This window comes from Aquila chrysaetos, chromosome 26, assembly GCF_900496995.4.
Source record: "Aquila chrysaetos chrysaetos chromosome 26, bAquChr1.4, whole genome shotgun sequence".
Taxonomy (NCBI): domain Eukaryota; kingdom Metazoa; phylum Chordata; class Aves; order Accipitriformes; family Accipitridae; genus Aquila; species Aquila chrysaetos.
The window spans coordinates 11,671,694-11,696,681 of record NC_044029.1 but is presented as its reverse complement, the minus strand read 5'-3'; the positions used below and the strand labels follow the sequence as shown (position 1 = coordinate 11,696,681).

Genomic DNA, 24,988 nt, shown 5'->3' with positions numbered 1-24,988 from the left:
TCCCTGAGGAGTTTAAGATAAGATTTCTAAAAAGTGCATAGTTACATTGATACTTAAAAACTGTGGAGGGGGATTCTCTATTTCTCATGATATTCGCATCAGAGAATTTCATGTAAAAAGAATATAGTGGCATGTGTACATTCTTATAATTTCACGTGTCTATCTACATGCTTTTCATTTTTTAAAACTGACTCCTGAGCAGTTGGGTCCCTGGAAGAATGAGATGAATGAGAAGGGCTAACTGTGGGGAAGGGGGGAACCAGAAGCAAGTGGTGATCCCTACAGAAAAAGTGGAAATTAAATGTGACTTTCCACTGCCAACGGGGTGTTGGTTTGTTATATTGTCACCATCAACAGCTCTTCAGCTTTTTGATTTTTTTTTTAGAATACTGCTGAAGTGAAAACACTCCTCTTTTACAACTGCTTCCTCCCAGTATTTTTTTTCTGCCATTGCATTATTATCAAAATACTGACCATTATTAAAGTTTTGGTATGATGTGGATTATCCACCTTTGTTTACAAAGCACTGTTTACATTCTTTATGCTTGTCACTTTTAAATTAATGAGAAAAGAAAATTTTGGAGGGGGTGGATGGGTGTGTGAAGTCCATTCTTTGAATACTAGATACTTGCAAAGCAGCTGCTAGAATGAAATATCCCTGGCTGCTTAGTGAGAGGATAGTTCAAATTGTAGTCAAAATTAGGATTGGTGCACCAGATTGGGTGTGACAAACGAAAAAGGAAATGCTTGGTAAAGTATTTTTATTTGTAATGTGAAACTAACCTAAAATAATATTAGTGGGTATTAAACTCTGTATGTTCCAGTGGATCAGTTTCACTGGAATACAGAAAATAGTTCTGCTTATAGTAATAGCTCAGAGAATATTTCTGAGACATTGCTTCAGAAGAATGACTGAAGTTGAAATACTAGTAGTAGGGAATACATGATGCTATAGGTGTGGTATGCATCTTTTATCATCATGATTTCATATTGTTCTAAATATGTGTTCATACAACCTTTAGAGACTCCACATTAGCATTCATTATATATGGTTATACAGTTGAAGAAACACTTTCTCAGCTACAGTTGGCTTTAAAAAACATTTTAATGGAGCCTTTCATGTCACTCATCTGTAATAACAAAAAAAGAATATCAGTTGGTGAAAACACAGGTGACCGAAGCAGACTTCTGGGTGCAGCAGGGAAATTTAGGGCCCCATCTAACAGCAGCATCCTTTGGCTGTGGGAAAGCTGAATCCGCTTCCACAGGTTAATTCTGTGGAGTTAAAATTCTAAAGCTGTCAAGAAAGCTATGGCAAACCAGCTGGTGATCCACCTGCAGGAATATGGGAGGAAATAGGGCAGACCACACAAGTTACAATTCTCTGTCTCTTTTAGAAGAGGGAGAAAAGCTGTGACAAAGGTACTCAGATAGCGAAGGAGTCCTTAGGATGTGAACGTGGACTGAGCAGTGATACTTTCACTGGGTGGGAAGTGCATGTTGGTTCCCTGGGTAAGACTCTGGACTGGGAATTGCATCCATTTCCCCACCCTGGCTCTGCCACAGATTTCCTTGGTGAACTAAGCAAGTAGTTAATGGCTCTGGCCTCTGTTTTTCTGTTCACAAAGTGGGATTCTGCCCCCTTCCTCCCAAGGGTCTGTGAGGTTAAATAAAAGGATGTTTATAAAGTGAGCTCATATTGTTTTTATGGAAGAGGTGCAGTTTCAACATTTTCAAACAATATCCTCAGCAGAGAAAGAACCTTAGATATTAGATATGCTTACACAGTAAAGTTGTTGTACAGGTATGCTTTCTCTCAGTGGTAACATCCCACGATAGTGGGAGGTTCTGTACAAGTCCTTTTTTCTGGGGTGAGGAGAGAGTCCACGGACACTCCGCAAAAGGGAGCCAGCGCTGGCTGCCGAGGGCCACTGCTACCCTCCAGCTGTGTGACACCCCCGTGCCACGCTCCGCTAGTCCGAGCTGCCTCTGCACGCTGGGTGCTGGGACACCCTGCGATGGTGGGAGCACCTCTTGGGCTGCACGATTCCTTCGGTCCGTACGTGGGGGAAGGCGTCTGTTCCTCTTACCTCGCCCTAAGTGAACCTGGTTCCCCTCGTGTGGCTGCTGCATGTGTTACCAAATGCTCTCTCTGTGTACATATACGCCTTATGAAATGCCTTCAACCTTTCTTCACCCCCCCCCCCCCCGCTTAATTTGGAGGATGTAGTTCAGCTGGTCCTTTTCAACCTTTTGTTAATAAGTGCCATTTTTTGCGCTGCCTGTTGCTAAATATTTGGTGCTGCTCAGTCTCACCCTTCCCCCCTCCTCTTTTGGCGGAGAAAGGACGCAGCATATTTCCAGAATATATACTCTAATTCCAGCGATGAGACTACTGTACATCTGGCGCTCTCAGTCTCCTCTGTGCACATTACGGCACGCTGAACCGTAGGCGAGGGGACGAACGACCTGTCCCGCACGGCGGGACACGGCGATTACTGCAGAAAGTGTCACAGAGACATCGCCGGCGCCGGATCACCAGCGACAACCCGATGAACTCTTACCAAAACACAGGCGCGCGTCCCTGCTATCACTTTCTCTTAGGCAGCCCCGGAGCGTGAAAGTTGGTGGTGGGGCGTGCGTAGAGGTAGAAACGCGGTGGGAGGTGGAATTGCGGTAGATGTGACTGATTTACAACAGGAGTTTCCTTTACAGTCATAAGGGGAATTTTGCTTGGTCACAGCAAGTTTGAACCCTCATGAAACAGCCTGAATCATTTGAAGTTAAAATAAACCAGAGAATGGCAGGGGGAGGGACATGGCTGTTTAAAAAAAAAAAAAAAAAAAAAAAAAGCAAAAAACACAACGTTAAAATTGTTTCCTTTGGTGCTGACTTCTTAAATGGGAATGTGATCCAGAATAGTTCTGGTGCAAGCCAACATTTGTTTTAAGAATTTTTATTGTCTTCTTTTCTCTCTTCCCCCTCTCCCCCTTGCCCTCCCTCTCTGCTCTGCAGATTTACACTGACTGGGCTAACCACTACCTAGCAAAATCTGGCCACAAGCGGTTGATCAAGGATTTGCAACAGGACATTGCAGATGGAGTTCTGCTAGCAGAAATCATCCAGATCATCGGTAAGACCAGGGCTGAGAGAAGCACTGCGAGCTGACTCCTTGCATGGGGGAATATATAATTCAAGTTGAATGTATTTAACAATAAGATGAACCCTGAATAATACAATTTGACTGGGTCCATATGTCTCTGATATTTGTGTGGTTCATCCTTGTCTTAATTAAAAAATATGTTTATGTGAGCATGTTTGGAAGTGGCTGTTTAACCATACTTTAAATGGCCAGAACTGTATCTTACACACTTTGAATTGTCAGAAATGAATGCTCCATTAAACCATATGTCTCCCATGTGTGCATTTTGTTAGTTGGAGTGGCTCATACTTTCTGGGATGCCTTGAAACTGTATCCTGACCCTGCAAAGACAATTGTGGAAGATTTCATGTCAGCAGTTATTTTGCAGGGGCTGAAGAATTAGCAGCGACCTCCTTCGCACTTCCCCCTTTGCATGATTTGGCATGTGGAAGCAACTGCTGCTAACAAGAGTGTTGTTACTGTACGACTGAGCTTTACTTAGAAAGGAGCTCTGTGTCAACAAAACCCTGTGCACTTTATTGCTGTGTCTTTTCTGCTCTTCTTGTTTGGGTTTTTTTTTTTTTTTTTTTGCTTTGGTTTTTAGGTTTGGTTTTTGGGTTTTTTTTTTGTCCAGGGGGTGGAAAGGAAAGTTTTATCTCATTGTTTACTTCTGCTTTTCTCCTCACTGTTTTTGTTTAGCAAATGAAAAGGTTGAAGATATCAATGGCTGTCCCCGGAGCCAGTCTCAAATGGTAAGAATAAAATATATTTTTAGTCTGTGTTGGCACCTCTGCGCTTTCCTAAGATGCTTTTTAATAATGATTTATTTAAACTGTGAATATTCTGTCCCACGTTTACCATAAAGTCCTAATTCTCATATAGTGTTCCCGGTACTTTTTTTTCCACATGTGCTTAGTGTTTGTCACTTCATTTCTGTGCTCACTAACTTTGGGTCTTGAGGTAACCCAGCAGCAAAACTCCATCACTTCCAATTAATCCAGAACTGCCTTAGCAGACCTGTTCTTCTGATGATCCAGATAATTTCATTTAACTTCATTTTTAAGGGCAGTAAATCCAAGAACAAATTTTTAAGTGGAGTCTTTGTGTCTGGAAAACTGGTTTGATGAACAAGACTTGCCAAATTATTTTTGAATATAAATAGCCTTTTGGATTGTCCACTGTAAAGTCCAGTTAGATGCACTGACTCCAAGACTTTCAGAAATAGCACTTTAGTCATATAGCTCTCTGAGCTAGAGTTGGCAGCTGCTTAAAGACATTTTCATACTCTCAGGCAAGAAGCATTTTGTGACTGTGATTCATACGGAGTCTTATTAATCTTGTACTGTGTTTATGGCTAGTCAACTACATTTAATAAGATAAAGCCTCCTTAGAAGGCTCTGGAACGGACAGGTACAAAATCTGAGCCTCGGTAACATCACCATGCATTTACTGAGTCACTTGCAGTTCCAGTCATGCTCCCCCATGCTGAGGACTTTGCCTTTCTGTTCTCATCCATATAGTACGTGAATAAGGTGCACGATTGTGTAGCTGGCAAGGATTTAGGAGTATAATGATTTGGATGAGCTTGCAGAATAGCAAGCTGCTGAAGCTGGGCTTAAAAATGGAAATGGAGTAGGAAAAAATTGCATTTGTTCAGCGTATTTTTTAAAGGGGGAAGGTGTTTGCAGCTTTTTTGTGCAAAGCTGCAAAAGGTAAAAGGAGAAATTTTGAGCACCAATGAAGTGAATAATCGGGTCTTTCGGTTCTTACTTTTCAAAAAATGTGCAGGTTTAGAATAAGTTTTTTCTCTGGCTTTCAGGCTTTTTGAAACAGCCTGTAGTAAGAATATATGCAATTTCCTTAATAATAGTTATTATTTTAATTACTCATATTACAGCAGCACCTAGTGGCCCCAGCTGAGAACGTTGGGAACTCCAGCGTGGAACTCTAGTATTACACACACAGATCAAGAGATAATCACTCTCTGCTTTAATCACATTAAAACTTGCCATTCCAGGCAGACAAGACAAACAAGAAGAGACAAAAGCACAGAAAAGTGATATGATTTCCTGAGGTTATGTAACTGGTTAGTGACCATCTAGGATTGCTCAGGGACCCACCACTCTGATGTCTATCAAGCTTCATTTCCATGAGAGAAAGCCGAGCTGCAGAGAGAACTATTCACACTAGCAACGTTTGCATCTCCAAAGCGACAACATTTGGGTGCGTTCCCTGTTGATAGGTAAATCTTTACGCGGCATAGGGATTCTAGATTTCACTTCTAGCTCTGCTGCCGTTATGGGGGAAGCATGGTCAATGCATGCCCGTGCCGCAGCAGTACCTCTGGGAATCTCTTTGTGTCCATCTTCCTCCTCCTTTAAGCCCATCTCTGAGCTCCTCCAGGCCAAAGACTATGGCTCAGGTGCTCTGGGTCCCAAACCAGGTGCTTCAAATGCTCCTGTACGTAGTCACACATCGGTGTTTGCACAGTGCTAAGGCATCACGTTTAGCCACTCTAACTTGATAGAAATAGATATATTTTTTCATCCTTCTTTGATTTGGTCTCTTTACTGCATTGTTTTATCTCTACAGTCTGATCAAATTATTTTCCTGCCTTTTGACATACCAATTTTATACTGCTGATTTCTTCGACGGAGCTAGGAAATTTGAAATGTCCTGAAGTTAAAGTAGTTCAAACTTGTCAGCTTTCCTCTCAGAGCATCTCAGAGACCCCAGGTTTTGAGTCTGCTCTCCATTTGTTTGCTTTGGCTTGTGCACCAATCTAGCCTAGCTGAAGGCACCATCTTATTGTGTTTTCAGGTAATTTCCCTTGGCAGCGCTCAATGTTGTTAGCCCGGTGAGTTAACGATAGGCCAATTCTCTTCTTCTTGTAGCAGTGGGCTCTTGGGTGTTTGTAATGTGCAGAAAGAAAATGTAACGATGGTCAAAGCTGGTTTACATGTTTGACATATGCCAGTATGTAGCAATATGTCCTGTCAGGATTTGTCAGAACATCAGCCATCAAACCAGCAACAGTTGTGGTATTCCTATAGCATGTTTGTTAGCCATTCATTCACCACTTTCGTTTTAACTTTTTTAGTTATTAAACCTCAAGAATCCCACCACCCTTTTCTGTCACATATGTTTTCATGATCCTTGCTCTCATAACTTGCAATTAGGGAGAAATGTTTTCTGTATTCATCTGCCATTTGATACCCTTCCCAGGAGGTGATGTCTAAGACATTTTATTAGCTTAAAAGAAGCTAGAGAGCACTGACATGGATTGTTTGCTGCTGGAAACACTTGATATCGCCTGTAGATGATATTGATATCAATTTGTAATTCATCACTACCAATATTCCCAAGTTCTGTTCCACTCACCATTTGTTTTTCCTCTGGCCAATGGCTTCGTCTTTCAAGTGATTTTTAAGGCATCTCAATTCAGCTGTTACCTTAGTTTGTAAACATCTTTTAATGTTTATTTTAAATATGTATAAAATGCTGCTTTTTTAGTTTTCTTTTAGTTAGGTCTATTGCAATGTCTTGCACTCTCTGCTCATCTTGGCAGTGATATATAAAGTACTTGCAGACAAGTTGAACTGGCTCCACAGGTCCAAGTTCATAAAAATTAAAACGTGTGAATCCCAGCAGCAGCCGGTTTCTGCATAGTTAGCTTTACCAAGATCCTCGTGGCTGTCATTATGCTCGTACATTTGATGTCGCACACTGAATTTGAGAACCTGAGATGTACTGGGGAATAAATTATTTCATATTTAAATCTCAGAAACTTTAAATAAATGAAACTTGCGAGAGAATTGGCAAGATTTCCTTCTTTGCTGGGTAAATCTACTGTGGTAAAAAGATTCTGATATTTCTTATGAATGGTTTTAATAAAGATAATAAGGATTTTAAACAGTGTATTATAACCTTAGACAGACCTTGTCTGTCTACAGCATCATATAGAGTCTTCTGCTTGTCTTGGCTATTTTTTTCTTTATGGCTATGCATTCAAGGAGGAATATGGCACTTCAGCTTTTTTTTCATCATCTCTTTCAATCCTTTCAATGTAAAATAATACCACATTCATTTCTATCTTTTCCTTGTATGAATTATTCCGTAAGTGTATCAGTTAAGGAAACCTCAAATCATCTTTATTTAGAAGATAATAGTCTTTCAAGGTTTGCCTTTTGATAGAACCAAAAGCTAATTCCTTTCTGCTTCTTTATAAGCCATTTATTTCTTTAATTTCTGTAGTAAGTTCCCCAATCATTAGAAAAAGCAGGTAGTGTCTTGGGTAGGAAATATGTTATGAAGCTTTTCTCTAATGGTCCAAAGAGAAAGAATTCAGATTCTTTTTTCTTTCTGAACATATTAAAAATGCACTGGAAGATCTCCAGTGTTTTCTTTCTAAACAGATCGTATCAAACATACAGTAAGCACACAGAGTATCAAATTTAATCCATCCTGGTGTTGTCAGAGAAAATGCAAGAGAATCAAAAAGTGTTCAGCTGAAAATCTTTTTATGGTGACATTTGCAGTATTGTCCCTAGAGACTTTTACAAAACTAATGTTTCTATTCTTTCCTCATGCAGTCTACGGTGCTTTCAGCTGCATAAATAGTAAAATAAATTCAAAGTTGCCAAAAATTTTTAGTATATTGCTTTTCAAGTTGATTTTTCCTTCAGAGATTGATGTTGTCTTATTAGCTGTTTTTTCTTCCTTAGAATTACTCTTGCTACTTCCCATGAGAACTGTCTATGCCAGTACACATCTATGTACAAAAGCATTCTTACCTGTAGTTAGTAGCAGGGGTTTTCTCATAGTTATTGAAGGGCTGGAGAGACCCTTCTTATTAAAAGGCTCCTAATGTAGTTGCATATATTTAATGAAGACTATTTTTCATTTTGTCAATCTTATCTTTGGCACAGTTTTCTACCAGTTTATATAACCAAAGGTATGCTTCAAAGGTACATTTTATGGTTTAGGATACAGACATGCTGCAGTCCAACAGAGGGAGTTGAGTTCAATAAAAATACAGGTCCTGCTTACCACATCCTGGAAATCAGGGAGTTGGAAAAGGTGTTGGAGCTGTAGCACATTGCCAAATGGATATAAACATGCAGTAAAAAGTTGCAGTTAGCAGAGCTGACACCGTCTTTGGGTGAGTAGCAGCGTATCTGTGAAAAGTGGCAATCAGTGTGACTATGTGCAGCACTAATAAGATCATTTCTACAACACTGTACTTGATTTCATTAATAATGCCTTTAAAAAGATGTTAATAAATTAAAAATGTTTCAGAAAAGAGCCACAAGAATGCCAGCAATTTTGCTTTATTCTATGAGACTGAAGAAAAATTGTGTACTTTAGCAAGAAGAAGGTGGAGTAAGGGAATCACTCTCTGCTTAACCAGGGAACATTTTTGTGATAGAGAGGACTTTCTATGACATAGTTAAAGAAGTGTGTGAAGCCCGAAGCTGAAGTAGGACAAAGCGACTACGGCTATACTGATAGACATTGCTTTGTAATTTATTGCGTAGCGTTCCTGTAGTCCCACAAAAGCCCCCAGTGGCTCCTTCTTTGCTTGCATGCTTGAGCTTTTCTCCGGAGGAAGGAAGCCGAGGTTGGAAGGGGATGAGGTGCATGCAAATCTCTCCTTAGCGGGGACTCAGCCTGGGGACAGGATGAATAGGTGGAAACCGAAACTACTAAGTGTGCCACGGGGTATACCTGCCCTACAGGATGTATACTTCCCTTCAGTATTGACACCTGCCTTCAGATTTCCTCTGACAGGGATGTTGCTGGTCAGACACTGTTGAGTGGCATCCCTCGGTATCCAGGAATGTCAATAGCCAAGGACGAGAATATCAGCATTAACATTCTGTGTCTAAATTCTGTGTCTAATTGTTTGCAAAAACCAGAATAGTTTTGTATAAAGTAAGTGTTGTAGGTTCTACTAAGGCCCATAGAATTCCAAATGAAAATGTGTGGGGTATGGTTACATGGAGCTCTTTGGGGACTGGGAAGCCTGAAAATATCATCCCTACATTCGCTGTCAAGTGGGCCCATATGTGACCTCTCTCTGTCTGCACAATGTTAAAATATGTAAGAATATTCTGGCTTTGCTGGTGCAGTTGTTGGTGATATTGGCTTTATGGATTCAAGATATACTTTCTGTGCTTTGGAACAGCTCCAGGTGAGCCTTCTACACAAGTGTGACATGTTGAAATAAATACAGAAATTTGGCTAAGTGTAGAAATATGGTCCCTTACAACTGGGAATTCAACCTGAGTTTTGAAGACTAATCCCAGCTCCTTTTAGGTGCAGGCCAGTCTCTTCCCACAGTGACACCTGTGCAACCCCCTGTTGTTTAAATTCAGACTGTCACCCCATGGCTACCAGTGGATCTTCGCAGATTTCCTGACTGGCTGCTATGAGAGTTTTGTGAAAATACAAGGGAATAAGAGACTCTAGTTTTGTCAGCTGTGCAGGTTTGGTGTGCTTAAGTGAATGGAACGCAAGACAGTAGTCTCATTGCTCTTTTTCCACGGTGCATGCTTACATATGTAGTTTTCAGAAATTAAGTGAATAGCCTGAACCATAGATCACTCTGTTTTGGGGAAGATGCAGGTTGCATAAGAGGCCTGGGAAAACAGCCTCAGTTGGTACAAGTCTCTGTTTAAAAATGTAGTCAGAAGGAATGGCTTCTCACAATATGGGCAGGACAGAGGCAAAAACTCATTTCCCTGTCGTCTGTGGTAAGTAAGGGGTACCTAGGATTCGATAAGTGAATAGCCTTAAGAGGGAAAAAATAAAAGTACTTTTAGAAAAGGATGACAGGTTCACAGCATGATATCTAGGGAAGTGATCTCAGTAAAGCCAGAGAAAAAAAATGGTAGTAATTAAAATTTGAGCTCCTGAGTGAGGTTTCCTGTGTTTATAGATAGGAAAGCTCATATTTTAGCTGCCTTACATAGAAAGAATCTGCAAGACATAGTCATACATAGCTTGTGTGTGGGTGTTTGGGGGAGAGCAGACTTGAAGAATATGCTCGGGTGTTAGGTAAAGGACTGTGTGGAAAGGATCGGAGGAAGATTAAGCGTTTTGCTTGAATTGGCAACTAGTTAGAAAGATAATTTTAATTTCTAAGAGAATTTTCAGATCTGGAACAAAGAAAGAGAGAAGATTCTCCTTCCAGTGACACCATAACTGTATTCTAGATTATTGTAATCCAGATCATTGCCTATTTTGGCATGCCCACATCAGGAGTATACATACTTATTTTTATTTGCCAGAGAAGTTTTCAATGTACAACACCAAAATCAGCACAGAGGGGCCTTTACCTTTTGTACACAGGACGTGTACAGCCATGAGAAGGCTGGTAAGCATGATTTCTTCTCTACCCTGTCAACTTCCTGGCAATACAGATCGAATGCCTTATCTTTTGCCGCCTTGTGTACACTTAGCATGGGAATTTCCAGTATAATTTTAAAATTCCCCTCTGCTCTGCAAGTCTCCCTCTCTGCCAGGTGCGTTATAAAGGACCGAGTCACACTGGCACTGAGCAGTCAGGTCTGTGTTACAATGGGAACTTTCTCTCATGGGCTTCCTTGGGTAAAGTAAAAGACCCTTTCATCTTGGAGACCTGTTACCTCTTGGAGCAGACCCTGATCTGCCTTAATTAAAAGTCCACACTTGGATTTCTGTTCCCATTGTTGAAAGCAGAATTTGGACAATAAAATAGATCAAAGGGCTCCAAGTTGCTCTTGATAACTGCCCATATTATCCATACCTTTGTGTGGCCTCAAGCCAAGGTGTTATCCAGAAGGCACTTTTTATGAGGACATTTTGCCCTGCATGTTACCCAGCTCCCAACAACTGCAGTTCTTCCTTGGACACTGTAAGTGGTGGCAGAAGTATCATGCTTCCCATTCCCTGGGAAGAATTTGTCATGGTAATGCACAGCTTATATGTTCTTTGGTGTCCCTCCTCCCCAAGGATTTACTTACCAGTTAATTCTGCATCTTTGAATCCAGCTCTTGTGGTTTGGAAGAGTAAAGCCTCACGCAATTCTTTTTTTCAGGAGTATGTGTAAAATACCCATTGGAGCCACACTGATGACAAATAATTCTTCTCCCAGTCTATTCAATCCTACCTTGCAACAGTGGCAGCTCTGGAGTGAGGCAGGCAAGGCTGATACAGCTCCATTATGAAAGGATCTAAGTAGATGCTTATCTATGCAGGAAATGAAACTCCTCAACATGATAGATATGCAGATTTCCCATTTTCTGATGGCAGTTTCAAGTAGACCCATACAATTTTTTACTGAACTAGCTATGCTTTCTGAGATTCCTCACTAGGTAGGTGATTTCCATTCAACTTGTACCCTTACTGGGATTCCCAGGGAAGTGCCCAAGATTGTCATAACAAGGAGCATGTCTTAGCTACCCTTCTGAAGATGTTTTCTTGGACAAGTCCTCTCATTTCCTAGGTAGATTCAGAGTGTGATCTTCCCTTTGAGAACCAACCCCATTCCCACACCCTTCCCCAGTGACTGTCTTCAGCTGTTCCAGGGAAGACTTTCTTGGACACGTTTGACACATCCAGCCACTTGCAATCCACTGTACAGTGTACTACATACAAGATGGCTTCAGAGCATTTACGATTCTTTTGGCATCCACTGAGTGTTGAAGCTGACTGTCTCATTGAGGTGTCCCATATTTCCTTGGCTGATGATAGGAATGTAACTACTAAGATGCGTTTTCATTTAGCTCTGCTCCAGGTTTATAGGGCCCTGAAGCTTATTCCTGCAGTCTGAGAAATCCTGTGGCATACAATTCATATGTCATGTCCTGGAGCTCAAAGTAGTGAGAAATGATTATCAAGCCTTCTACACCCGTACTCATGTCACCACCTAGAAAAAGTGGGGTTGACAGCAGGAATGTGTATGAGATCTTCTTCTGTGTGTGGGGAAGTGGCCACTGTTGAACCAGCATAGTGAGCATCAGGTTATACCTGACTGCGATTGATTTGCTCAGGGCACTGGACACTTTGGAGAGTGAAATAAACCCTTTCGAACTCTTGAATCATAAATGATAAGTGCAGGACAAAATTTTAGAAGCTGACCTTCAGGACTGGACTCTCCCTCTTTGTTTTAGACATCAATAAACCCTTTTTATAAACTTGTGTATGCCTTATAGGGGGCCCATGGCTTTTCTGCACAATCCTGTATGCCAGAGAATTAAAAAATTCTCTGGCTAACAGCAATGCATGCAGGTATATCTACAGGGTAAATATACAAATAGATAATGCAGATTGAAGAATAGTTACAGGAAGTACTGTCTCCTCAGTATAGAAATTGAAGTTTATTTTTTGTTTGCAGATGAAATTAACTTGACATAAAGACTAGTGTAAAAATGAAAATAAGCGTATCAAAAATAGAGGTGTGTGCCACCCCAAAAGAAAAAAAACTAAGGGCAATAATGAGGGACCATCTAAGGATACATTATAGGAGTAATTGTGATAATATGAATGGAGGGAATAAAGAAAGGAAAGAGGACAGAATTTCTGTAAGGGTAAAGTTAAAGATGTTAATGTTAAAGATGATTGACATACAAGGATGAAGATGTTGGAATTCTGGTTCCAAGTTTTGCTGAAAAGACATTATTAATGTTATTAACATAGCCAGTTTGAGTAAGATGAGAGGCAAATTGGTTTAGCATGAAACTGGCAGAGGAGGAATTCTGACTGCTTTTGTGAACAAACTCTAAAATTTCTAAAAACTCTAGAAATGGAAGAGAAAAATGAGATGGGGTGAGAGCTGGACAGACAAGCAGAGTAACAGTTGCCTTTTTGTTGGAGACCAAATATGTTTTTATTGTGAGGGAGAGAGGAAGCTAAGGAAACAATGGGAGAACTGCTGCAAGTGTTAGATCTAGTCGAGCATAAAGGATGGGAAACTTCATCCATCCTGTCTAAAGATGTGACAGGCTTGGAAAGGAAGGGCAGGAGAAGGCAACCAGATCATCACTTTTTTGATATGATTTGATTCTGGCTTGGCTTTTTGTTAGATCTCTTTATTCGGCACTGAAACAAGCAGTTCTCTTTACATCCAGAGAAGATCTGAGAACATTAAAAGGACCACAGGATTCATGACAATCCCTCTTCACAGAACAGCTCAGAGTTACTCACTCACATCAGGCAGTGAGATGCATATTCCCCTGAGTCACTCGCATTTGACTGTCTGAAGTCATAAAAGAAAATGCCACAGGAACACATCTTGGGTATTATTTTACTAGGCTGGAAGAAGTATATTATTCATTAAATACAAATCGTATGCAGTTATTAGCCTTTTTGTTTAGGCTTACAAATTCCTTGTCCTATTAATGTGTGGAATCACATGAGAATAACTCATCTAGATGTTAATGAAATAATCATGTCATAAGAAGTACTTATACTGTGATGATATCAGTCTCCATGAAATCTATTGAGACGTTAGGTTAGGGTTGGGTTTGCTTGGTTAGGGTTGCTTGGTTAGGGCTGGGATTAGGGTTATGCACATTTTGCCTCTGTAGACCAAGACTGCTGAACACAAAAAGATCTTTTTGCTCCTTAAAATCAACTGTTTTCCTTCACACCTTTCCCCACCTCACCCCCCCAGCAATTTTCCTTCACACCTTTCCCCACCACCCCAGCAATTCCTTGAAACCCCCCTCCTTTTAATCTATATCTGGAATATGCCAGTACCTCCATACCACTGAGGCATGCCCATCTCACCCATCTTTTCTCCCCATCTCTCAACTGTGTTTGTCAGGAATGTCGTTTGATCAGAAACTCATGTTAAACTGTATTGGGAGGATGTGCAGAGATGAAAAACTGAAGTATGTTTGAAGACTAGTGGGTGACATACACTTTGAAGTATTTATTGTTTGAAGAGATGCAGTTGACAGTCTCCCCATTTTCCCCCATCTGTAGTTAGCTTTCTACACTCTTCAATTTTCTGTTTGATTTTTTTTTCCTCGAAAATGTCATGTGAACATTCCTTGAAGTTTTGGAATTGGTCAAATATATATTTGTGATACAGATGCTTAGACAAAGAGGTGACGAATAAATGGCCTTGAAACCTCCATTAATAGAAATGCACTGAAAAGTTTTAACACAAACATGCAAACGTGCAGTTAAAATACATACACACAAATTGACTGTGACATGTATTTTAGAAAGCACCTGTTGGTTATAGTCATTAATACATTTTTTCCCGCATAGCAGCAGCAGGATTACAGTAAATGTGTGTGCTTCATGATGGTGTATTTTTATCATCTTCTATAGGGAGAGTATGTTATAAATACTAGGAATGTCTAGAATGTTTACTGGATTTAAAAATAGAGAAGAAAGTGCGTGATGTTTAGCTGAACAGCAAAAATGCATATTTAAGCTGAACAAGAAAATAAACAATGCCTCTGAAGTGGTTTTGTTTTACAGTATATCCAAACATGGCTTTTTGGTAATTTTGAGATTTTGTCAGCTTTCTAGATTTTTATCAAATGTCTGATTATTTTGCAACTGTGGCAAAATGCCAGTTGTCTTATGGTTATAGTTGAGGTCTTACTTCTATTTAAAGATTTTCTGATCACTCCCTTTACAATACTTCTGCTTAGATTGTCTTATAATTTTGTGTGCTGTATGTTTGTTCGGAAAGGTTATTGCTCTATGTCTGTGAAGCCGTGAATTTCCTCAGAGAGTTAGACTTTTCACAAAAGAATATTTCTTAACATTGAAGCGGAGTCCCAAGGTCTCTCACTCATCCTTCATCCTAAAATAATCTGCCACTGCCTATCTTGGCAACGGTCAATTCTGCAGCTCCAATAACATGCAAGGCTCTCAAGAAACAATGTGGGCCTGTGTTTCGAGGTGTAGCGCATACACATGGACATACAACCATGTGAAATACCTTGTGTAGTTCTGATGAACGCCCAATGATTTCACACACTTTGAAAGGCATTTAAGCCACTCTCTGCCTCTCATTTGTGAATGAAGGTCTGTGGGAGCTTCGAAAGTCTGGGAACTTTGATGAACTGTTGTATTTTCTGGACATCTGTGAGAGTCTGAGATAGCCACTCTTCTACAGAGTTGCCAGAGCTACTATCTCTGTTCCTTAGGGTGAGTCCAGATTAAGTTTAGAAAAGAGGTACTAGACATATTTTGACATTTAAGCATCAACATCTGCAAACAATAAATGAGGGCACACACCAAATATGAATATCATCATCTTTTATCTGGTTGGGCTGGGAAATCCATCTACTGGGAAGATGTTTTAGCGGAGCTACAGGAACTGTGCAACTGTCCATAAAATACTGTCTGTGGTGTAAGGTGTAAAGCAGTAGAGGGTGCCAGAAAGCAACAAGTTGTGGTTTCCGTTGTAATTAATGGAAAAGGAAAGGGATTGTAACCAGCAATGTTAGGGTGGAACAGGGTTTGCATCGTGAATTCGGCTGCAGAAGGGAGGGAAGAAGACACATTTCTTGTAATTTTAAGTGCTTACATGTGCTTAAAATTAAAATAAACACCGTCCAACAAATTGTCAAGCTTTTGGAGGTATTGTGTGGTACGTTATGCCTAGGTGACAGTGCTTCTCACTGAATCATCTTTTAGTGGCTGTACCTGCCCAGTATTTCAAAGCTTGGCCTTAATAGCAAAGAAGCTGCAAGACAGGAGGATAATAAGGTAACACAGAATGTCCCAACAATGTAGTGTGTTAATTACAAACCAACATGGTAACAAAACCCATCCTGTCCTTCTACATTTGTAATTGTTAAGTTTATTAAAAAAGACTTGAAAACCTCCCCCTGCTCTCCAGCTGGAAAGTAAAATACCAAAACTTTGATGCCAGAAAAAGGTTTTTTCAGCTATATTGCACTGCTTCCAGAATATAATACAATTATAATGTTAGCAAATGAAGAGAAAGAACAGAAAGTAGGTGCATACTGAAACTACTATGATCAGGCCAGATGTATTTTCTCACTCTGCCCTTGATCTTTGCTGGAACAGAAGTTGCCTACATCTGCTGCAGCTAAGTGCTAGCCTGTTTCATGGAAAGAATGCCAAATCTGCTTGATTTTACAGTGGCTTTTACAGACTCACCATTTTGGAGTTCCTTGACTTTTATGCACACTAACCCATCTAACCTTGCTCTTTTATTTGGCAGTAATTATACTCAAAGAATAAACTCCTCTTTGAACCCTGTAGCAAATCCCTTCCACCTACAGCCTCTCCCCGATGCCCTGTTGCTGGCACACGTGAACGAGCATGCACTGCTGCATCAGAGCAGTGATCCCTCAGGAAAATAGTCCCTCCCTGAGAATGAGAGAGGTGACTTAGCAAGAACAAGTGGCCCTGGCAAATTTTTTGCTCCATTCTCCTTTTTTCCCCATTTTCTAAATCTATTTTATTAGGGGGATTAGAGGGTACTTCTTTGCCTGCTCTTTCAGTATTCATTTATGCATTACTGTTGTGATCACCATTTATTCCATGACATGTCAAGATGAAGCATGCTGGTTTTCTCAGAAAAAATCTTCTGCCTCCTACAATCACGTACACAGGCATGGGACCGGGTGCAGAGTAGGCATGTTTTTGTGATTGACTGCAGTTACTTCTCTGCCAGCCTGCTCCTTTTGTCAGGAGCCCACAGATCCAACCGATCTGGAATGGCATGAGGTACAATCGGGCAGCTGAAACTCTGGGTTAGTAAAGATTTTGGGGACATCGAACTGGACTTAAATACTGATGTTAACTCTAAATATAAACTCTGTTACAGCTAGTGACCCTATTATAGGTAATACTATTAAGGTACAGAAAAGTAAATTGGCTTAAGCTAGCAGTAGAACAGGCAAGTTATCACAAAGGCTGCTTATTTCAACAGCATTAACTAATCCCTTCTCAAGGAAAGGCTCTTGGTCAGGCTAATTAAAATATTAACACAATCTTCTTTTTTTTTTTTTTTTATGTAACTTGTCTGTTTAAATCCACTGTGACCTGAAACTTAATACACAAATCCTTAGAATACAGTACAACCATTTTTGTTTCAGCAGAAATAAATCGTATAAATACAGAAATTTATTTGGCAGCTTTCTGATGTGCAGGAATTATTTAAAACACTCCCAGTCTGAGGAGTCTGCTGACCATATGATCAACAGATGATCATATGACATAAATCAGAGCTATACTTATTTTAAGTTGAACTTATTTTAAGTTGGCCCAGTGTCTGGATATGTATTAGTCTGGGCAGGGTTCAGTTTCAGAGTCAGTCCAAGATACTTTTTTTTTGTTAGGACTTGATTGTATTCAATCTCACAAACTAATCACAAACAATTTTTGTTTTCTGAAGAGTTTATATCAACTTAAAGCATTTGTTTACCTATGCAGTCCTTATCAATTCTTTCAGGTGACATCCTGACCAGCATGAAACCTGTGAAGTTCAAAAAGTTGAATCTGAACAGTCTTCCTGAAATAGAAATATGTTTGTATTTTAGCTTGTAGCTTTTGGCAGTCTTTAATTCTATAATAATTAGAATATGCTTCGTTTAGGCTTGTATTGTCAGCTAATTGGAACCTTGTTTGAATTATTCATACCTCTTGATTCTTCAGAGTTTCTTTGGAATTACAATGGGAGCGTACCAATGACATTTCCCTCTAGGGAAAAAATACCACAAGAATTTTCTTTGTCCCAGGGTTTCCACACTTGAGAGCTGAAACCTATTTGCATGTGAAATAAATAATAGTTCATGAAGTTAGATAGCTACAGTTTTGTGTATTCTAACTGCATACATAACTAGCTAACCAGCATCCCAGTCTTGTGGGCTGTTTTGCCTGTCACTCACGGATTTTCTCAGTAATTCCTCCCAATAATAACTTTAATTTTTTTTTTTTTTGGTAAAAGCTCTCACTTAGTTCATGGGCAGACGGGCAGCAACACTCCACAGTAAACATATGTGCAAGGGTGTCTTCGCAGTTCTTGTATATATAAGGCTTCTATTTGGATTTCTTAGCATAAACAGTTTTGAAAGATTTATATTGTTATATCATATAAATTAACGTATTTGAAGATATGTGTCCCTCCAAAGCCCAGTAAATGCTTATTTTTCAAGTAATACTGGCTGTATTTTGGAACTTGAAAACACTTGGATAACTATTTAAAACATTGCTTCCTCCTACACTTCACACTCCGTTGGCTACAACTGGAAGTGAAGTGACAACAAGGAGTAAGTGCTTCTTAAGGCCTCATTGTATAGGTTCGAGCACTTCTGAGGTTTCTGTTATAACATTTGGCTAAGAAGTCAAGAAAAAAATCCTGGCCCTTATTGACCTTAAGAGAAAGATATCCCATTGCCTTCTGTGGTTCCAGGTGCTTTTATTTTCCTTGCCTGAGAATCTAGACACAAGATCCTGTGAAAATGTGAAAAATTCTTCCCATGGTTATGAGCACATAGCAAAGAGATATGTAACTGTGAAGGCTGTTTATAAGCATGGTATGAAAACATACAGCATGACCTAATATTTCTTCGTATATTATGCTGAACATGGTATAAAATACAATGCTCAGGTACACTAGAAGAAGTGAAAGCCTGAATCTGAGTCTTTCGTATTATGCCTATGGCTTTTAAAGACGTCTGGTTTAATTTGAATATTTTTAATAACCTGTGACATCAGTCCATCATTGATTTTGTTTCTTTTGAGTCTTTTTCTTTAGGGCTTAGATCAATTTGAGTCAGTAATATGAAAAGTAAACATAAAGGAAAACCAGTGACTTATGTTCTCTCCTGCATATATCTTCCCAAGGACTCAAAGTTCCAGCTGGGGGACCAGCCACATAATTTTAAACCTACAGAAATCTCTGAGCTGTCCTTTTAGAAGTTGCTAATGACAAGTATTTTATCACTTTTCTTTTGATGAGCTCAATGTTCTATAAATATTTTTCAGGGTAATATGCAAAATATATCTAATTAAAAAAACCCATCAGAATGTTTATAAAATCAAAAGGCCAGAAGGATAGGAGCAAATTGTCAGTGTCTCTCCTGCTCAAGCTGTAGCATTATGACTTCTGGTGTCGTCAAGAGGGAGGGTTCAGAAAGCATAAATTGCATCTGGATATGGATTCCATTTGCAAAGTTCAAGAGATGAAGTGAAATGCCCCATGGTTTACCTGTTTACTTATCTTTTAAAAGATTTATCCTGTCACTGGTTGTAATTGCCCTTATTTCTAAAAGCTGCTATTTTTGATGAGCTAAATGCAGTTGCTATGTACTAAATAGTGGTGAAGGAGAGAACTGGAATGCTTTCAAAGGTTTAATTAAATCTAGTAAATAAACACTCTGTTGTAGACTCTCTTTTGACCCAATGGAGAGAAACTCTTCTGTTTTAAAGAAGCGTGCGTTTGACATTGCCCTCCAATTTTCGAAGTTGCCAAGTTCCATAAATATTTAGATGTTGGTACCTTGCTGACTCCGAAGTGTTGCATAACTAAATAAAAGATTGTAGACAGACTCACTGAAGTGATGCATTGCTTTAAAAACCACCGTGTTTAAACAGAGTTCTTTTTATCATTGCCTTAAAAAACGTCCTCCCAGGGTAGTATTTATCTTCAATTTTGAGTTCTTAGTGCATGTGTAGGGCTCTTTCACGGTGGCGGCGGCCACAGGCCTGAGGAGATGAGAGCCCTGAAGTAGGGAGTTACTCTGAGACTCTGGAAGAGAACTTTTGCCTAGTCTTTTCTTTTGATCCATGCTGCTGCAGAGTCATATTTTAGCTTTCTAAGAAATTCATGCAAGATGTTGAAATACTTTGATGGTTTTCTGAATCCAAATCCAGGAGTCTATTCAGGACCAAATCCAGCACTATATTCCAATCAAAAATCCAGCACTTACTTCTCACAATTTCTATTATAGCAGCACAAAAGCACTTCAGAAATTACCATCGTTGTATTTTGTGCTTTACAATGTCTGCTGTAGAGACTACTGTACAAAACTGGCTAGAGCAAATGCAGACAAGCCACAGAAGGAAGAGCGGGTGAGAAAGGAAGACAAGACAAGAAAGATCACTCCATTATATAGAAGAACAGAGTAAAATTTTGCATTGCTCTCTTCTGCGTTCTTCGGGGTATTTGTGGCTAGAGTTTTTGGGGGGTTTTATATGAAAATGACCGGCACATGTTTATGATGATCTGTTTGGCCATCCATAAATTATGATCAGGATATGATTTATTTAGAATATTATGATTTATTTAGAATAACTGAATTGTTCATTAACTTGTTGAAGTGTACAAACAGGAAAAACACCAAACAAATTATATTTGACATTACAGAGATTATCTCACATTCACTCCAAGCTTTCCAAGCACAAAGTCAGGGGCTAGGTGCAAAAGCTGCAACGCTAATTGTCGCTTTCACTGACAATAATACATGCCAAAAGGGATCCTTTTCCCACTGTAGCATTTTCTTAAAAACAATACACACCCCAGCTCATACTCTGACCTCAACAGTGACCTCATACATTCTTTTATCAGCAGGTCAGTACATATGTCTGTTGAATTCTCCAAGTATTTGAGAAGTTAATTTGTTTTCACATTTCTGGGTTTACTGGTCATATTTCGTGTTTGGAGTGCGTGTTGGAAGAATTTGATGTGCATGTTCCTTAATATCTGTTGGAAAAGGAAGTGGAAGGTATTTCGGTTTTAAATAACACCATCATCCTTTCCTCAAAAAATAACTAATAATTAAATAACTCCAGCATCATTTCCTGAAAATTTTTGCCTGGGAGGCCTTCTACATACCAGTAGTTATTATCCTCTAAGGTAAAATTCTCCCCAAATGCCTCCAGTAAATCAGTTTTTAATTTGCATATATGGTCTCTTATTGCAAAGTCAATGCTTAGTTTGGAACAGTTTTTTGGACTGGTGTTACATGGTTCACTGATAGTTATTTTTATTAAATGCTTCTTAAATTATTCTATTGCAAGTAATGAGGAGTTTGTTAGGAAAAAGTCAAGCTGAATGTGTGTGCGTGTCAGTGTACTCTGATTAACACCCTGAAATGCATTATAATTTCCACAGAAAAATGGAATGTACCTTGCATCTGGGTGAGGTAACAGGCCACGTGCAACAGCAAGTCAGCAGAACACACTTAATATCTCCCAGCAGGACTGCTAACACCTGTTTTGTCTGGGTGGGTTTTCAAATTTACACCACCCATGGAAACTTGACATTGCCTTTCAGTATAGTTACAAAAAATTATTGCAGTAAGCTGTCATGTTAGGAGCTTGTGGGAAATAAATTATCAGAACATAAATAATGTGATTTTTAAGTCTCTTGCTTTTCTTTGTACTTTTGCAAGTTTTACTGGAGAGCTTGTTTATCTCCCGATTTTCCCTTTCTTCAAATTTCCCCTATTTCTATAAGATGAACTGAGAATTCATGGCAAATTTCGCCCAGTTTCAGTAGTCTTTGGTCAAGGGAACGGTGCAGCATGCAGCCTGTCATGCCAGCATCTCGCACAGAGACTGCAAATTTGAAACTAAAGAGTTCCTCAGTCAGGTCACAATAAGCTTTGCATTACTCTGGGCCACATCTCTTCCCATTGCATTTACTTCAGGATTTGGAAGAATTTGGGTGTATTTTCTGTTCTTCAAAGTGTCCTTATTAAGTAGTAGTAAAAAATATTTTTTATTACATAATAATACTATGTACAGTTCCTTCACAAGGAATCTTGATGGAAATCTAAGGCTTTCAGACAGTCTTGCTCAATAATAAAAATCTTTTAGTATTAATTTAGTATGAACACATACACATGTTAATAAGCATACCCAACTTTAAATATGCAAGAGACAAGAAAGCAGATGGCTTGCTTTCATATGTGTTAAACTAGTTTAACCTGTGCAATATAAAAAGAAACCAGTCTGCTTGTTAGAGTTCAACTATAATGCTTGTAAAATGAGCCCACAGGAATTTATTTCACATTGTTCCCTTGCCTGACAAGTCTTTAACCCTACTCTTTTGTTCTAGCTATAGTAGAGATAAATTTGAGAAAAAATGTTTTCTGCAGCAGGATCCTCCCTTTTGGAATACCTAGGAATCAGCTATTGTGGATAACATACAGCAATACAGTGTGGTGGAAATACTACAACAATTTTGTAAATAAAATTTTGTGACAGCTTTTCACAGAAAACAGGTAAATCAACAACAATGTCAAATTGAATGGAGCACATGGCATAGGTGTTTCTTATGATGATTGAGGTTATTGATTGGTACTTTTATAAATAATTAAAATAAATCTTACCATATGTTATAATAAGTAAATAATAATTGCTTACTTTGTATGGATTAGATACATTTTGTCCCACAAAATATTTACAATTATAAAGGCATTAGGAATTTTTTATATTTTAATTGTATTACCCTTTGCAAATTTTTCTAAAGAGGTAAGCAGAATTTCAAGTGTGTCGAACATCTGTTTTCACGTGAACAACAGGGGATTCCCATTACTGGATATTGTTTCAATGATCGTTTAAGAATCACCTAGACTCCCAAACAGTGTTGAAAATGTGACATTTGAAGAATGGGTAGGCAGAGGGATAAAGACATTGGGCTGGGTAATCCATTTTAGTATACCAGTTTTAATCTAGAAAGATGCTTTTGATTCAGTTGAACCTCCTTGGTGTAAGCCAGCGATCACAGCTGGGCCCAGTACTCAGCCTGACAAAAGCATAGTACGTTAGTACATGTGGATACGTACAGGGAAAGCATGCTGGTAAATAGAACAGCAGGCAGTGTATTCAGTTATCACTTGTTTGAAATGGAGAAAGTCCTTGAGTTGTTTGATTTTTAGTTTTTGGTGAAGGAAGTATTGGACCTGTGCCTATTTTTTACATAGTGAAAAAAGCTGAATGTCCACCTGCCTCGTTTAGGAAGTCTGGCTTTGTTAAAGGATCTTAGTGATAAAACTGAGGATTAAAACTTAAGTCAGTATAGAACTGCAAGCATTTTCTCTTTATATCTCGTTGCTTTCTAGCCCTTTGCTTTAAGGAGAGGCGAAACAGGAATACAAACTAGTGAAACCAGCTGGGAAGAAAACCCGGAAGGAACAAAGTTACAAGGCACACTAAAAATCTGGGTGTTTCCCACACCACAAGTGAGTTGTCAACAAGTCACAATGTGTGCAATGGATGAGTCAATTAAGAACAGAAAGTGAAATAAACTTGTTCTTCTCTACCTCTGAGAGCAGCTTTAGGTGTAGCAGGTTGTGCAAGACTATACATTTGCCGCCACAGCAGACCTTTTGTGCGGAGGGGGTGGTGGAGAGGGGTTAAACAGGTATCTGTGAGAGCGTACATGACCGATTCTCCCACTGTTCTCTATTAGGCGAGGGAAGGTCAGAGTTTAGGCCATGCCCACCTTGAAATATTTTCCAGTTTCTTCCAGAGCATTCTATATAACCAAGGCTACCATGGACAGTTTCATTCTCTCACCAGCTCCAACACGTGCACCAAAAATGCTTTTATCCACACATGAAGGCATCTCAGTTGCTTGCTGAATCTCTGTTCTTTTTAGAGCCTGCAATTAAGACCAGATCATTGGCACTTCACCTACTACTGAGAAAGCAGCCAGAACTCATAAGTTAGTGCGTCTCCTTCCATACTCGGTTCATGTGAAAGTCAGACAGACAAATAGTATCTGATCTTCCATTTTTCATCTTAATCGTTTTATGCAGCGTGTGTATTGTGGATATTTAGAGTCCAGGATGCTACGTGTAAGGCCTGAATTGTATTTTTATTTGATTTTGATTCGATTAGTGCTGCAGAACTTGAATGAGAATGAGCTGTGTAATAACAATAAATTATTTTCTAATCCTGCACTCATTTAAATCCATTGACCTCTGCAAATTTTCTTAGTGATGAATATCCATGGGAAAGAAAGAGTCAAATATAGGTCTCAACTCAGGTTAATATTCTGGGGAAATTTAGGAAGAAATCTTGCTGGTAAAGTGTGTTTGAAATACAGTTACTGTGACACAGACTATCTCACGCCATAATACTAATCTCAAAGGAATACTATTTAATATTGGTATTAAAAAAATCCTCAAACATGAATACTGAAGAGTTTTATGGAGTTTCTGTGCTCTGGAAGGTGAGTATATATGCAACTCTCTGGGTTTGTGTGGCAGACTAATTCCACGAGTGTCCCTAATCAGCCATCAGCAACATTAGAAAACTTCTACAGAGCAAATCCTTTGCCAAATTTTATCTGGGGCTTTGGGTCATGAATCAGAATGTCAAAACACACAGAGAGCTATTGAAGATAGCGCTGAATGAAGTGCTAACAGAAATTACAGTTTTACTTTTGCTGCCAAAATAATTAAGATAATTTTAGGAGCATATATGTGTAGAAACACTGTAATAATAAGGTGTTGTATTTATAAAGGTGTCCCATTCTTCAGCAGGAGAAATCCAGCTCGAAGTAGGCAAATAACTAACTTGTGTATGCGTCTATATGTTCTTGTAAATTATATTGTCATAAACTTAAAAAGAGAGAGCTAGTCAAACCAAGATATTTTTCAGAGCTTCTTATAGATACAGAAAAACATAATGCTGTATTAGTCATCATTACTTGTCTTCTGAGCATCCCACAATTAAATTTATGTTTGGAAGTGAAGAAAGTGGTGTCTGCCAGACAAAAGAGATGAAAGCTAATCTTGGTAACAGCAAAAATAATTATAATAAATAGACATATTCTATATGTTGAGTCACTGGTGAGTACAATCCCACAAATGAGCTCTTCCTGTAAGTCTGCTAACTGCTGGGTAT

The 24,988-nt window shown here is 39.1% G+C and overlaps 1 protein-coding gene across 6 annotated transcripts in view; it reads left to right on the top strand.

Moving 5' to 3' along the window:
* The window catches only part of NAV3 (neuron navigator 3), a 275,913-nt gene that overhangs the window by 81,045 nt on the left and 169,880 nt on the right, over window positions 1-24,988 (top strand). For all 6 annotated transcript variants that reach the window (XM_030002936.2, XM_030002937.2, XM_030002935.2 and 3 more), the window contains exons 2-3: window positions 3,016-3,133; window positions 3,842-3,894. In XM_030002936.2, coding sequence (XP_029858796.1) covers window positions 3,016-3,133; window positions 3,842-3,894 — 171 coding nt within the window. The remainder of the gene's footprint in view (window positions 1-3,015; window positions 3,134-3,841; window positions 3,895-24,988) is intronic.